Genomic DNA, 13,936 nt, shown 5'->3' with positions numbered 1-13,936 from the left:
AATAATTTAAGAATTATAAAAAGAACACACTCTATGATTATATGATCATGATTATGATTAAATGAACATGTTTGCGACAGAATCACAAGAAACTGACTCCATATTATAACTATGAATGTTTAACTATTTTGATTGTTTTTTCTTTTTCCTGATGGTAATTGGCCTCCATACAAACTAAATGTATAATTAGGAAAATAAAGAGAGTGAAGCCAAACAAACAAACAAACAAGCAAAGAAACCTGCTGCATAGGTTCTACAATGTCATTTAGCAGGTGTCCTTTTCTTGTTTTATATATGCAATGGCAGATATTAGGGATTTAAATTTTAAAGTACAATATTAAATATTTTAAAGTACAAACAGTAACATAATTACATAAACAGAAATCTATCATTTTATGAGAAGACATGTCCAGATTTTGGCCAAAGGTTTCGAAATAGGATAGGGGAACGAAATACATAAATAGCAATCGTGGAGATTTTTTTTAAAGAGCATATTTCAATAGGGGAGGAGCATATTTCAGAACTTAAAAGTACAAATGTTTTTTTCTCTTTTCCTGATAAGTAGCCAGCGCGTTTCGTGTGTGGTGATATCTCTCAGGATAATTTGATAAGTAGAGGGTGGACAATGAAGGATCACAAAGGAGGTCACTTTCTGCCAGTTCCTTTTAAGGAAAACACCCAGCCTGGTCTCGGGACACAAACAATCCCTTGGAGAGTTTGATTTGTAACGCATTTCTGTACAGAGTCTGAGGGCGACGGCCAAACGTTAGACACCGCCCTCCCCGGATACTCCGTGCTACAAAACGCGCGGAGCTAATAAGCCGGGGGGCGAGGTGACGTCATCGGGGAAGCAGTTGGTTTCCAGCAAGGATCAGCCTGCTGCTACTCATGTAGGGAAGTGTCCCACTGTCCAGACTCTTTTACTTGACTTCAACAACAATAGTTGTTGCACGTTTCTACACTTGTTTTTTTCCTCGAAACTTCGTAGCGACACAATGTCTTTCGTCCCGGGACAGCCGGTGACCGCTGTTGTGGTAAGTTTGGGAGGGGGGCTGTGTCCATTCAACGGCACTCTATTGTTCGGCTTCAGGTCCAGATCAGTAGAAAACTCTGAATTAACTAATATTAGCTCGTCCCCACGCGCTCACTAACGTTAGCTGACTGTGTTTACGGTAACATAACTGTCTTTGTTTAGCTGAATTGCTACACGGCAAAGCTAAGTGGACAAACCAACCGCCCCTAAAGTTAGGGTGCACCTTGTATTCTGATGTTTACGGTAAATGCACTGAAAGCGCGAGCTGACATTAAGGGTTACACACTTTATTCTGATAGTTTCTCACTTTACAAAGAAGCGTGTAACAGTATGAAAGTATTATCAAAAGGGAGGCTATGAAATCTAGCTACTGCTATCACCCAATATATAATAATAATAATAATATATAACGCATTTCCTTTTATTATCAAACCGCTTATCTGAACAGCTCACTACACCTATGGGCGTCACCATCAATGTGGTTCAGTCATCCTGGTAATGTACTCCAAGAGTAATATAATCTAATTAATAACAATATATCAGCCAATTTTTCTTATTCTTTGCTTTTTTGTCTGACATTCTTCAACAAGTATCCCTTACATTCAGTTGTCAAAAGAGTTGTGACCAAGATATATACACTAAACGGGACACTTTACAGTTGAAACATAAACTCATCAGGACATTCTGGTTAAAAATGTAAAAATTAATCTAAAAACTCTCAATGACCCCAAACATATTTTGTAACATTTCTGACAGCAGTTTCTTGTTATTTGTTGGCTGACATGTACACAACTACTAACGTACTACTAAAAGGCTAATGCCAGTCAAAATTTTGGCCTTCCCAGTGTATTGATTGGGGTATAATATAGATTTCCATTAAAACAGGATTTTCTAAAATCTGCCTCTCAGTCCTCATATAGAATTGTGTCTATTTGTATACATGTAGTGTCCTATTTAAAATTTGACTACAATTTTGGGGGAAGAAAGTGAAGGTCTACCAGTCAGGCTTATAAACATCTTTTATTTTCCATTGGAAAATGTTTAGTAATGCTCACAAGTCCTGACTGAGTATTAAGAAAGTCCATGACATCCTCAGACTTCATTATATCAGCCACACCACTCAGTGAATGTCTGGTTATTCATCACCACGCACACAGGCAGCCTTTGTGTCGGGGAGTGCTGTGAGGAGTGCTACTGTCAGAGTCATCTATCTGTCTGGTTAGTGAGCCTGCAGCTGCTTGTCAGTGTCAAGAGCAGGGATGGACTAAAAAAGTCTCTGTTCCAGTGTGGACTTCAATCACTAGGGAACAACCTCTGAAATCCACCATTTGTCATGCTTTGAAATTGGCTGTGTTGGATATTTCATTGTCTCACTGGATTGTAACTTTTTCACAGTATTTTCAAAACTGTTGCTCTTCAATATTTTTTACAAACATGACAAAAAACATCATAATCCGTAACTGCTTATCCTAATTAGTGTCACCAAATGTCAGCCAATCCCAACTGACATTGGAAAGAAATTGTGTGTAAGGGTGTATAAATTGGAATTAATCAGATTTTTTGTCTAACAGCAACGCATTGAGATCCAGAAGTTGCGGCAGGGGGATTGTCTGATCCTGGGCTTCAGCATTGGAGGAGGGATCGACCAGGACCCTGGACAGAACCCCTTCTCTGATGACAAGACTGACAAAGTAAGTGTGTGTGTGTCCATCAGCTCTTGATGTACTGTAGTTGTATGCAGTGAATGGTACAGCCAGAGCTTGCTGATAGCGACAAAATAAGAATTTCTTTATTTATTATTTATAATATATTCATTATTATTGACCATTTTGTCAGTCTCCCTCCACTCAAAAATGTGTTTTTCTTACATTTATGTTACCTTAAATATCTGACCATGACTACACTGACTTTTTTCTGTTTGCCAAGAGAGGTGTTGTCACATTCCTCTACTGGAAGGGGCAATGTCTCACTACTTTTCTACAATCTGGGATTAAAAACAGACATCTGGTAGGGTGGATTTGGCATGTCACTTCGAAAGCCAATCAAAATATGTAAAAGAAACCTGAAACCTCCAGTTCAGTGCAGAGCAGACGTGTCAGTACAGACATGCATCTTTGGATTGCATGTTTCACAGCCACTAATGCTTTGACAACCACTAAGCCATAAGCCAACAAACAACATAAAAAAATAAAATATGAAAACTCTTATCATAGCTGTATGTTAGCTATTCACCGATTAACCTAACGTGAGCAATGTTGGTGGGTTGGGTGTGAAACCAAATCCAGAATTTCTACATGAGACAGGAAGCATAGATGTGCTATGTGCTGTGTTTTCAATTTTTTTGGGTGTTAGTTTTTTATGTGGGAAATCCATGTAAAACTAAATCATAGCATAGAGAACTTTTAGATACTTCAAAATGTCTCTGAAGGAGAACTAAGTGTAATTATTTTTACCCAAACAAAATCCAGTTTAATACATTTTTGTTCTCTATTGTTGGGGGTTTAAAATACAAAAGAGACAATCCATAAAAACAGTAACAAACTAATAAATTGTATTAGTAAAATGCTGCCCACTCCAACATAAATGATAAAGTGCAGGAAAGGATTGCATCTGTTGTACTTTTTTAGGGTTAGGCAGTGAAGTTGACTCTGTGGTGTGACTTTTCAGGTTTTCCTTGAATTTCAGGATATTTTTTGATACATAAATCTACCAATTGATTTCCAATGTGATACAACTCCAGATCTGATTTGTCTTCTGTTCCTGATCACATTCTGATCTGCTGAAGCACAGTGATACTGAAGTAGAACTCTGGGGAGTCATAAAAGAGGGACAAGCCTGAACACATAACCTGCAGCCTCTGGTGGGAATGAACCAGACCCACCTAAGTGATGTCATAGAAAGGAAAGTTGTGTCCTTACCTGCTGACAGTGTGAGCTGGAGAGATGGAAATGTGCCAACAGATGCCGGGCACAGATAACCTTGTTACAGAGGAATAATATATTGTCCTTTGACCTTTCAGGCTTTCCTTTAATTATTCTTGACATTTCCACAGAGCTGTGCATGTGTTCTTATCTCATCAATGGCACTTAACCCGTAACTTAAAAAAAAACAATAGGCTCTTGTCATGTTTTCTGCTCAAAAATGTTAAAAATGAACTAGTTTTTATATGATAAAAGTCATTCATCAAGCAAACATGCCAAAATGTGTTACCCCCAGCCTCTCAAATGTGATGTTGTAAATGTATTTCCTGCTTTTTTCTGTTTTTTTTTAGTTGTCAAGCTACTATGCCACAGTAACCCTTATTATATGCTATTTTATATTTATTGAATGTCATTTCACATTTTTGGGATTCCCCTTTTCTCTTTTTGTAGAGTTTTTTAGATTGGTTTCTGTCTGATATTTCATAAGTGATCACATAAAAAAAGAGAAAATGTGTTTCTGTGTCCACAGGGCATCTATGTGACCAGGATAACGCCTGGAGGACCAGCAGACGCGGCAGGCTTGAGGATGGGAGACAAATTAATGCAGGTGTGTAGTGAAAGAGGGCTTTGGTCTAAATCCACAAGGTGGCACCATGTGTACACTCAAGAGTCAGACAGGAGCTGTTCATCAGGAGCAGTGCTCACCTCATCCTACACTTCACTAGACTTATGTTTTATGGTTTGTTGAATCAAGGAATTTAATTCTCTCATTTGGTCATCTGTCAATGGCGTCATCTCCCCTTCACCTCCTCTAGTTGCTCAAACTTCCTTCCAGATGATACATCAGAGAGTAATTGTGAATCATACAAAGTCACAGAATTACACTCCGCTAAAGTTATACAGCATTTTTTCTGCAGCATGGCATCATTTAAAAAATTATTAATTGCTGCCATTTGTAACACAGTAATCAAGTAAAGACCAATGATGCGATGTGCTCATGCCAGCCACCAAGGTAATGCGTATGCTGCCACACGTTGAATTTGCCATTTACCGTTAGTTACAGCAGCTGTAGGGGTAGTTCACTCATGTAATAAGTACATTTACTTGCAGGTATTTCGTTACAAGACAGCAGTCGTGTTTTCATCAACTACTTTATATGCACATTTTGAAGAGTCACATGAGAAAAGCTAGATGGAAACAGAAAAATCAATAAAACATTTCGTAATTGCCCATATGCATTGGTTTCTTTTCATTTATAAAGTCTTGACAGGCAACATGCCACCATACCTCAGCACTTTACTAAACTGGTCACATACTATAATCATCCCACACGCTCTAGTGATTGCTTAATGCTCAGTGTTCCCCGGACAAATACTGAATTTGGAAAAACTGCTTTCAGTTTTTCTGCTGCATCTACGTTGAACATCTTACAACATTCACTCAAACTCAACACAGTTATAACTATGGGCCAGTTTAAAACTATGATAACCAATAACTCTTCACTGTTACTGTTTTTAATGTTTTTCAAGTGTTTTGTCTATTGTTGTTCTTTCATTATGTCTTCTTCTGTGCTCTCTACATCATTGTAAATGAGGGTTTGCCCTCAGTGATTCCTCGAGAAGTAAATAAAGGAAAAATGATATCAAATAAAAGTTTTTACGCTAGCTTGAGGTGATTTCACCTTTCCAAAAATAGTTAATGCGCTAAACCGGAGGTGGAAATGCTTTTGTCGGATAAGTTCTGATGTAGCAAACATTTAACTCACATGACTGGTCAGCTGTTTCCGCTCCAACGGTCAAGACGAGCTGACATGAAAGAACAATGATAAGTTGCCCAGTTAAATCCAATTACTGGGGGGGCAAAAGTTGTCCGATTACCAACATCTTTTTTGTTGTTTTTTTTCTCTTGTGCCATCTCTACTTCTTTACTGAGGAATGAGCCGACAGCAGCATATTACACTGCCACCTTCTGACCATTGTACGTTTATGCAGCTACGTTTATTCGCTCTGAACCAGTTGATGGAAATGTTTATCTGCATTTTCTTTAATGCAACAAAATTTAACTTCAAAATTTGCTTTGACTTTAATGGAAACACGGCTAATGTTGATCTTGAACGAACCTGACAGAACATATTGGGAATAAAACTATAAACATTAAACCGTCTATGAACATTATTGAGGCCGGAGTCTCGTTAGATTGTGTAAGGACAACCAGATCCATGGTCCCATGTTACGTCCCGACTATCAGAGTTTCTCTTTTCTTATTGTTTTGATTGAGATACCCCTAGCAGCAGAAATCACAAAGTGCATTTAAATTAGACACAATAGCTAAAACTTTTCTGAAACAAAATATTTCCTTCTTCGCAGGTCAATGGCTGGGATATGACCATGGTGACCCACGACCAGGCTCGTAAAAGACTAACAAAGAAGAATGAGGACGTGGTGCGGCTACTGGTAACCAGGAAATCATTGGAAGACGCTGTCAAACACTCAATGGGCGGTTACCCCAGACAGTAATGTACTGACACTAATTACAACCACAGACTAATGCAATAGTCAAGGACCCGAACACTCTCATATACTGAGACCCCCACAAGCTTAGATGATGGTGTCACTGTGGCCTTTATAACAACGTCAATGCAAAAATATTACGCAGCAAAGTGTTTAATACCCAGATGCTTTAGTCTGCACGGGACAGTCATTGGACAATGAGAGCGTGCTCTTTCTTTCCATACACACTCCTACTCATCTCTCAGTTATCTGCTTTACTTTTTATTTTTGTAGCTTATCCTTCGAAAATATGTAGCAATCCAAAAATTCTCTGATCCACAGGACTCTGATGCAATTAATCAAAATCATGTTGCTGTATAAATAGTTTGGTTAAGAATAAATAGTTTACGCAGATATTCACATCAATTTCTATTAGAGCCTGACCGGTACTGGATTTTAGGGAGTAAAAGAATTCTGTTATCGATTTAGCGCTGATGTAGTATATACATGTAACACAGGCAATATGGGCTTCCTAAATGCAAATGTTACATTTGTTGCCCTTCGCGTATTTTGCTACAGTGATGTTAAGCTCTCGTCCCTTGTGTTGAATGACATTCAAAAAATTCACATCACTGAGAGCAGCTTTCTGTCTCTCAATCTGTGCTGCTTGACACCAGATTGTGAGCCGCAGAGCACTCTGCTGGACAAACTACATGATAACATAATTTCTAAATTACCCAACCATCTTTTTCTGCATTATATTCTGTTAAAAAAGTTTTCATATTGGCCCTCTTGACACTAATATATCTGACAGGCCAATAGAATCTACTTACTGATGTATCGGTTTGGCTCTAATTACTATATCTACTGTTTGACTGGTTTAACTGAAATGACTGAAAAATTTTTTTTCAAGTAAACACTTTTCATAAAATATACTTCCATATCTTCCTTCTACACATCAGTGTTGATTATAGTGCAAAATTCTTGATTCATTCCAACTTTGGAGATCTCTGCCAAATGTTTCCAGTCCACGCTTCATACGAGTCCTTTGCTAGCAATCTTTTTTTAATCCTTTTTGCCTACAGCTGACCAAAGTTGGTCTTGATGGTTTGGAACCATCAAGAATTTTCATTGGTGTTTATTGTATGATTTAATGATCAGCGTTTCATCTCATTTAAATAAAATAAAAAAGTGATTTGCTGTCATTCCTGTCAAGATTTACAGCATCAAATGCCAAAGTAAAAGCCAAGGAGCTGTAAAGTGATAAAAAAAACTGTATGTAAAGCAAACAAGTAAAGTATGTTTGTAATCGTTTTCTTCTTTTAATAATGGTACAGCGTTCTGTACACCAAACCTTCATGCTCAGTGTTTTAATGCATACTAATCTTTTCACAAATGATTCTTTATTTTCTGTCAATCCTTCTGTGTCTGCGTCTGCTAAAGTAACACATTTAAAACGTACATATATCTCAAATAAACAACATTCCAGAAGCTAGACTTCCTGTTGGATAACTTTTGTCAGATGATTTTCCACATATTAGCTCTCAAATATCACCCTCGTCAGATTCAGGAGGTGAAAGTTAATTTGCTATCTTGATACAAGCTAACAGACTAGTTTGACACTGGAATCAGCTACATTCAGAAAACTGTCTCAAAATGTTTTTAATGTTGTTTCTCACCAACGACCAAAAGTCGAAACTGTAAACCTGAACAGAGCAGCAGTGAATGTTGTTTGATAACGTGCACAGCAGCCTTAAATGAACACTTAATACCACTAAGTTCAAAGATTTTTGGGGGGGTTTGTTTGTTTTCTGCAACAAAGACTTATTTACTACATGGGATACAGCACATATTACAGGTAGGGCTGGGTATCACCACTAGTACCCTTAAATTAGTATTAATACCAATAGAGAACTTCATTTTTTTCCTACTACTATCGTGTAAAACGCCACCAGCACTCGTCTCCATAAATACTTCTTACACAAATACATTGCATGTTGAACTGCTAACTCCACCACGCTTGACATCATCACACCTGGACCTTATAGGTTGTAGATGGGCCAATCACACAAAGCATTAAATTGAAGTACGCTTGCAGTGATTGGCTGTGAGTAAAGCCATTCAGATAGTAATTTTCTGGCCACAAAAAGGATCAAATGCAGAAGTTTTGACACTACTTAGTACTGGTTTATTCACTCGATACCTTTTTAAAAGTACTGATACCCAGCCCTAATTACAGAGTAATTAAGAGTGATTTTGTACTAATTATAAACAATATTTTGACTTTGAAATGTTACTGTGCTGAACAAAACCATTTGAATACTAATCTCATAACCTTGGGTGATCTTACTGGCTCTTTTATTGTAATGCTAGTGGTATATATAATATATTTTGTATGTGTTTAATACAAACCATTTGATTTTTATAGTATTAGTAACCTTATCTACTAATCAAGTGTCTGAATAAGTTTTCATTCCAAAATGAAATATCCACTGTAAAAAAACGGCAAAATGCATGGGGAGTCTACATTATGCCAATGATAATAAATGAATGTTAAAGGTACAGTCTGCTGAAAATATCTGTCATAATGTGTTTTGATGAGTCAAAATATTGCACTTTTACAATAAACCATTTTGGGATTAACCTTTTGATGCTTTACAGTGCTGGTTCACAAACTTTTTGGCCTTTTGAAATGATTCCATATCTACTAGTAATACTCATCACTGATTTTGGCCTCAGTATCAACACAAATTATAAACGGTTTCTTTTTTGTTTTGTTTTTCTTCTTGGATCATTTCAAGGATCCTAATGAGGTGAAAGTATCTGGTATTTCACAGGAAAAGGCAAAGAAAAAAACTAGAAATACAGATTTTTTTATTTTCCTTATATTATCTTGCGGCCCCCTTTGGATTCCTGACCCCAATACAATTTAATCACAGTGATAAATTTAGAAATGTACGATGTGAAAGACAAAAAGACACATTGCAGTTTTTCTTGTATGAATAATGTCAGATTTTGTACATGTAAACTTCCAGTGGAGCCTAAAAGTTTTGCATTTGATTGTATACAGTTTATTATATGAATGTTTCTCAGATATAAAAGACTGAAAACAAAACATGCCTCTACCTTTTGTATTGTTTTCATTTAAACAAAATGTCCATTCATATACATCTGAATTATACAGAAAAAAAGTAAAATTATTCACAGCTCAGCAAACAAACAAAATATGTAATCATGGTATCTTGTGCATCCATTACTCCAAAAATAAAATACCTTCAAGAACCGGATGCTAGTTTTGGTCAAAATAAGTCAAAATAAGTAATTACATGTTCCCATCAGTTTAAAACATGGCTGTTGTGGTGGAAATTATGGATTTTCTTGCATAAAAGTGAACAAATAAGTGATTCTACAACCAGCAGTTGTCTTGTGGTTATTTAATAAAGTGATAAAACAGAATAATGGAGTATAAAAGGGTCGTCCATTTCAGCTGAAAGTTCAAATTAAGTTTGTATCACACAATTTGAGCTGATAGTTCCCTCATCACCCCACACAGCAAAGCCAGATTTTCCACACACAAGCTAAACTTACCAAGGACTTTAGTTAAGGTGGAGCAGATTATATAAAAACTTGCTGGTATGGATGGAAGAATACTATTTCAGCTGCAGGATAATATGCGTATGAATATGCAACAAGTCAGCCTTTCCCAGCTTGACTCTCTTCATGTTATTGCACCAATATAAAAACACTGTGAGTCTATTTTTACCCCCTTCCTCCCCACTCTGCAAAGTCTTTTTTTTTTTTGTACAGACCCTTCAAATACCTTCATGTCACATGTTATAAAGTAATCAGCTGACATTTCAAAGCAAAGAATCTATTCCCTGACCTTTCTGTGTCAGCCGAGGCATTTTGATACAGAGAGCTCTCTTTACTTTCATCTCTTAAATATGTGAGCCTGGAACCAATCACCCGCCTTTGAACTAAGGACTCGGAGAAAAAAACAGCCCATAGTGCTCCAAACTTAGAAGAAAGATTTTGTGAAAGCAAGTGCTATTTAAAAAGCTTGTCAGAAAGATTGATTTTAATGTGCTGCACCAGTTCATTTTGTTTTGAGCTTTTCTTGCTTTTAAAAGCACTTTCCCCTCATTTTTTCGCTTCTATCAACTCCAGTTAGAACTGAAAAACAAGCAAATTAAATACATTTCCACTTGCTTCGAATCTGTGGCTATGAGAGTTACCCAACTGCTATTCATTTTCTTTCATTATAGTCTGTCTAATGACAGGGTTCATACAAAGTCTTGAAACTTTGTATGAAGACCAGTATGTTTTCAATATTAGGAATATGCTTCAATATGAATATACTCCTTGAAAAAAGCTTGATTTCAACATCATCTGGTGTTGAATCTAAGCAATCACTCATATGTTGCAAACTATGAACATCTTTGACTCCATTAAAGTTTCACTCATCACTTATCATTCATAGATAAGTCCTCTGCTGATTCTTTATGCTGCAAATGAGCAAACATTCAATGATCAAGATCAAAACCCGAAACCAAAGTTAATATGAACAGCTGGTAAAATAAAGAAAGTGTTGATATACATTTATTGCTGTGGGTATAAATGAATTCTGTAAACTTAATTTTTCGCAATTAAATTTATGGTAACAATTTAGATTTGAGGATAAAGGCTTTGAGAATCTGGAAATGTTTGGTTTAGGAAGCTTGAAAGTGCTTGAATTTTACTCCTAAAAAGCTATAGGAACTGTCATTATGGCAACTGAAATTTGTGATTGTATAGATAAAGTTAGTTATTAGCGTAACACTTTATGGTAAGGGAACATTAAATATTATGAATTCCATCATGACTTAACGCATGCTCATGAATTATCTGTAATGTGATGTGATGAATAATATGGTTAGTAAATCCAAGGTATCTCAATCATCACAGTTTTAAACATTATTGATGATGTTCATATCTTATTAACTGATAAATAGCATTATTAATGGTGGTGTATAAACCATTTGTTGCTTATTAATCATCTTTGTGACCTTATACTGTGATTTAACATTATTAACATCTTACTATTGTAACTATTGTGAGACTGTGAGCAATTTTCTATATATTTATTTAAAATAATGTTATTGCTCTCTTAAGAGAGGTATAATTTGAAATTGTTACTTTGTTGTCTTTGAATTATCAGGACAGTTTCAGTAATTATTGTGAATGACTTATCTCACATGGTTTGTAAGCTTTAAGCTATTATGTGATACATACAGAGTTAAAAATGTTGATTTAATTTCCTTTTTTATCATATGTTACCATACACCGTTATCATATGTTATTTATCACAGCTACGGACGGACCAGTGGCCTGTTTTATAAAGTGAATTTAAGTTTGGTAGTCTGAGTTCGAGCTTCATGGAACCAAATCAACTGAAAATGATTCAGACTAACCGAATTAAACCTGGCCTTATGGATACAAAGAGCAACAAGCATGATGAAGTCATGAAAAAAGTACTCTGCTCAGTTAATCATGATTACAACACACAGCTTTAGCTGGTCAGTTTTTTGGCCTACGAAGAAGACACGAGCATCATTAATAACTCAGAAGTCATAATGATTAAGATACTTGTTGCATTAACTGATGATACCATTAATTCTTGTACATACCTCATGGTTCGTGAATTCTTGCTTTTTTTTTAATGCAATAAATCATGTGAAGTTTTACCGACATTAGTTTTGTAGTGGCAGAAAGTGTATAATGCTATGTGCTACAGGAGAATTTTGTGTTTTCCGAAGCACAAACATAGCTGAGCTGAATTTGCTGCGTAATGGGTTTTTCTTAGTCTTAAAATAACACCTGTGTCACATCATGAGAGAGGGTCGATTTAGGGCAACGCTGAGCTAATATCCCCCCTTTGAGAAATAATTGATGAGGCAAACCGTGTGTGTGCGTGTGTCTGCCTGCCTGTTATTTTTGCTCCAGGGACAGGGGGGAAGCATGCTCCATTCCACTTGCCTGGGCACCATAATACTATTATACAGTGTTATGAGACAATAAAGTGGTTGCACAAACATCTCAGCCAGTTACAGGAGGAACTGTGTTCTAATTTAATCAGCTCTGACAAATGATGGTTAATAATTTTGTTGCCATGGTCCTCAAACAGATTTAACTAATCATAATCTATTTAAAAATATTTAATGTGTTAATTTACACACTTACTAAACCATTTATAAACTGCACTGCAGACTAAATTAAATGGTAGATATGTTGGACTAGAAGAATGCAGAAGATAACACAAAGATAAATGTTCCTCCCTGCAGGCGGGTGAATAATTACGCTATCTAACCGTGGATCATACATGATCCTTGCCTCCCACGTTATGGCAGCGTAATTGTGTTGCCATGGCGATGCAATCTGCTCCCATCACTTTTGTCCTCCACCAGATTGGAACCAGAGGGAAGTCCACCGCCTCAGATTCATCTGCATGTTAGGTGCAACAAAACGGCTTGCTGAATGTTTGCAGTGAATGTGCGATCCGTGTGATGCTGTTATTGGATTTCAAACAAAGCATTCTTTAAACTCACAGAACTTTAATTTCCCAAAGATTTGAAATATTGCCAAGTGATGTAGCCATTAAAAACATTGTGGGATTTAAGGTTTCACAAAGGGTAGGTATCAAACAACTGCAATTAAGTTGGCTTAATCTCAACACAGGATCCATTTAGTAGCAGTTCTGAAAATTGCAATTGTATTTTGACATATTTTCAGCTCATGGAGTTCTAGTGCAGGTTGCGAAATTATTTTTTATTTGCAGGATCAGGGCAAAATCATACAATTGTCCCAAACAATACAACCATACCTTACTTTGTGGAAAGGTTGACAATCAATCAATCAATCAAACTTTATTTATATAGCGCTTTTCATACATATAAATGCAACTCAAAGTGCTTTACAAAAGCCATCAGCCTGTCCAAACATATAAAACACCAACAAACAGTATGACAGAGGTAAACAGGACAGGAAGACAGAGTATGAAGAGAGAGAAATACAGCACAACATGAGGGGAGGAAAGGAGGAAAAAAAATTACCTCGCAACATAAGCAAAATACATTTCACAATGACAATGGGCCCTTCATGTCTACATGAGCCGGTCCTCTTCCACGGAGCCTGCCATGTTGCACCGCCTAAAGCCCAACGTGTTATACTATGACGCACCTATACCGTTGCAATTTTAAACCAGAGGAACAGGTGGTTAATGTTGTGAATTCGACAACAAAAGTACATATTTAATCTTAGAGAAAAGGTCACTTTTGGGTAACTCAACATTGACAACAACCATCTAGCCACCATGTACTCCTAGCTTTGATTATCTAATAATGCAGTGGATGGGTTTACAATACAGTTCCTTGAAAGTACAGTGCTTCCCATACAGTTGCTAAAAGGTAACTTGCCTGTAGGTATCAGACATTGTCAGTGTTTGCAACCTTGAAATG

General features: G+C 36.6%; 1 protein-coding gene across 1 annotated transcript; it reads left to right on the top strand.

The window, feature by feature from the left end:
- Nucleotides 1-752: 752 nt before the first annotated feature.
- Nucleotides 753-7,938, top strand: tax1bp3 (Tax1 (human T-cell leukemia virus type I) binding protein 3). Its single transcript, XM_059341701.1, has 4 exons — nt 753-1,034; nt 2,605-2,724; nt 4,484-4,561; nt 6,321-7,938. Exons 1-4 carry the CDS (start codon nt 996-998, stop codon nt 6,468-6,470), a joined length of 387 nt encoding a protein of 128 aa, XP_059197684.1. The 5' UTR covers nt 753-995; the 3' UTR covers nt 6,471-7,938.
- Nucleotides 7,939-13,936: the final 5,998 nt, after the last annotated feature.

Source organism: Centropristis striata, chromosome 9 (genome assembly GCF_030273125.1).
Source record: "Centropristis striata isolate RG_2023a ecotype Rhode Island chromosome 9, C.striata_1.0, whole genome shotgun sequence".
Lineage (NCBI taxonomy): Eukaryota > Metazoa > Chordata > Actinopteri > Perciformes > Serranidae > Centropristis > Centropristis striata.
The sequence above is the reverse complement of the archived record's forward strand: the minus strand, read 5'-3'. Positions and strand labels throughout refer to the sequence as shown.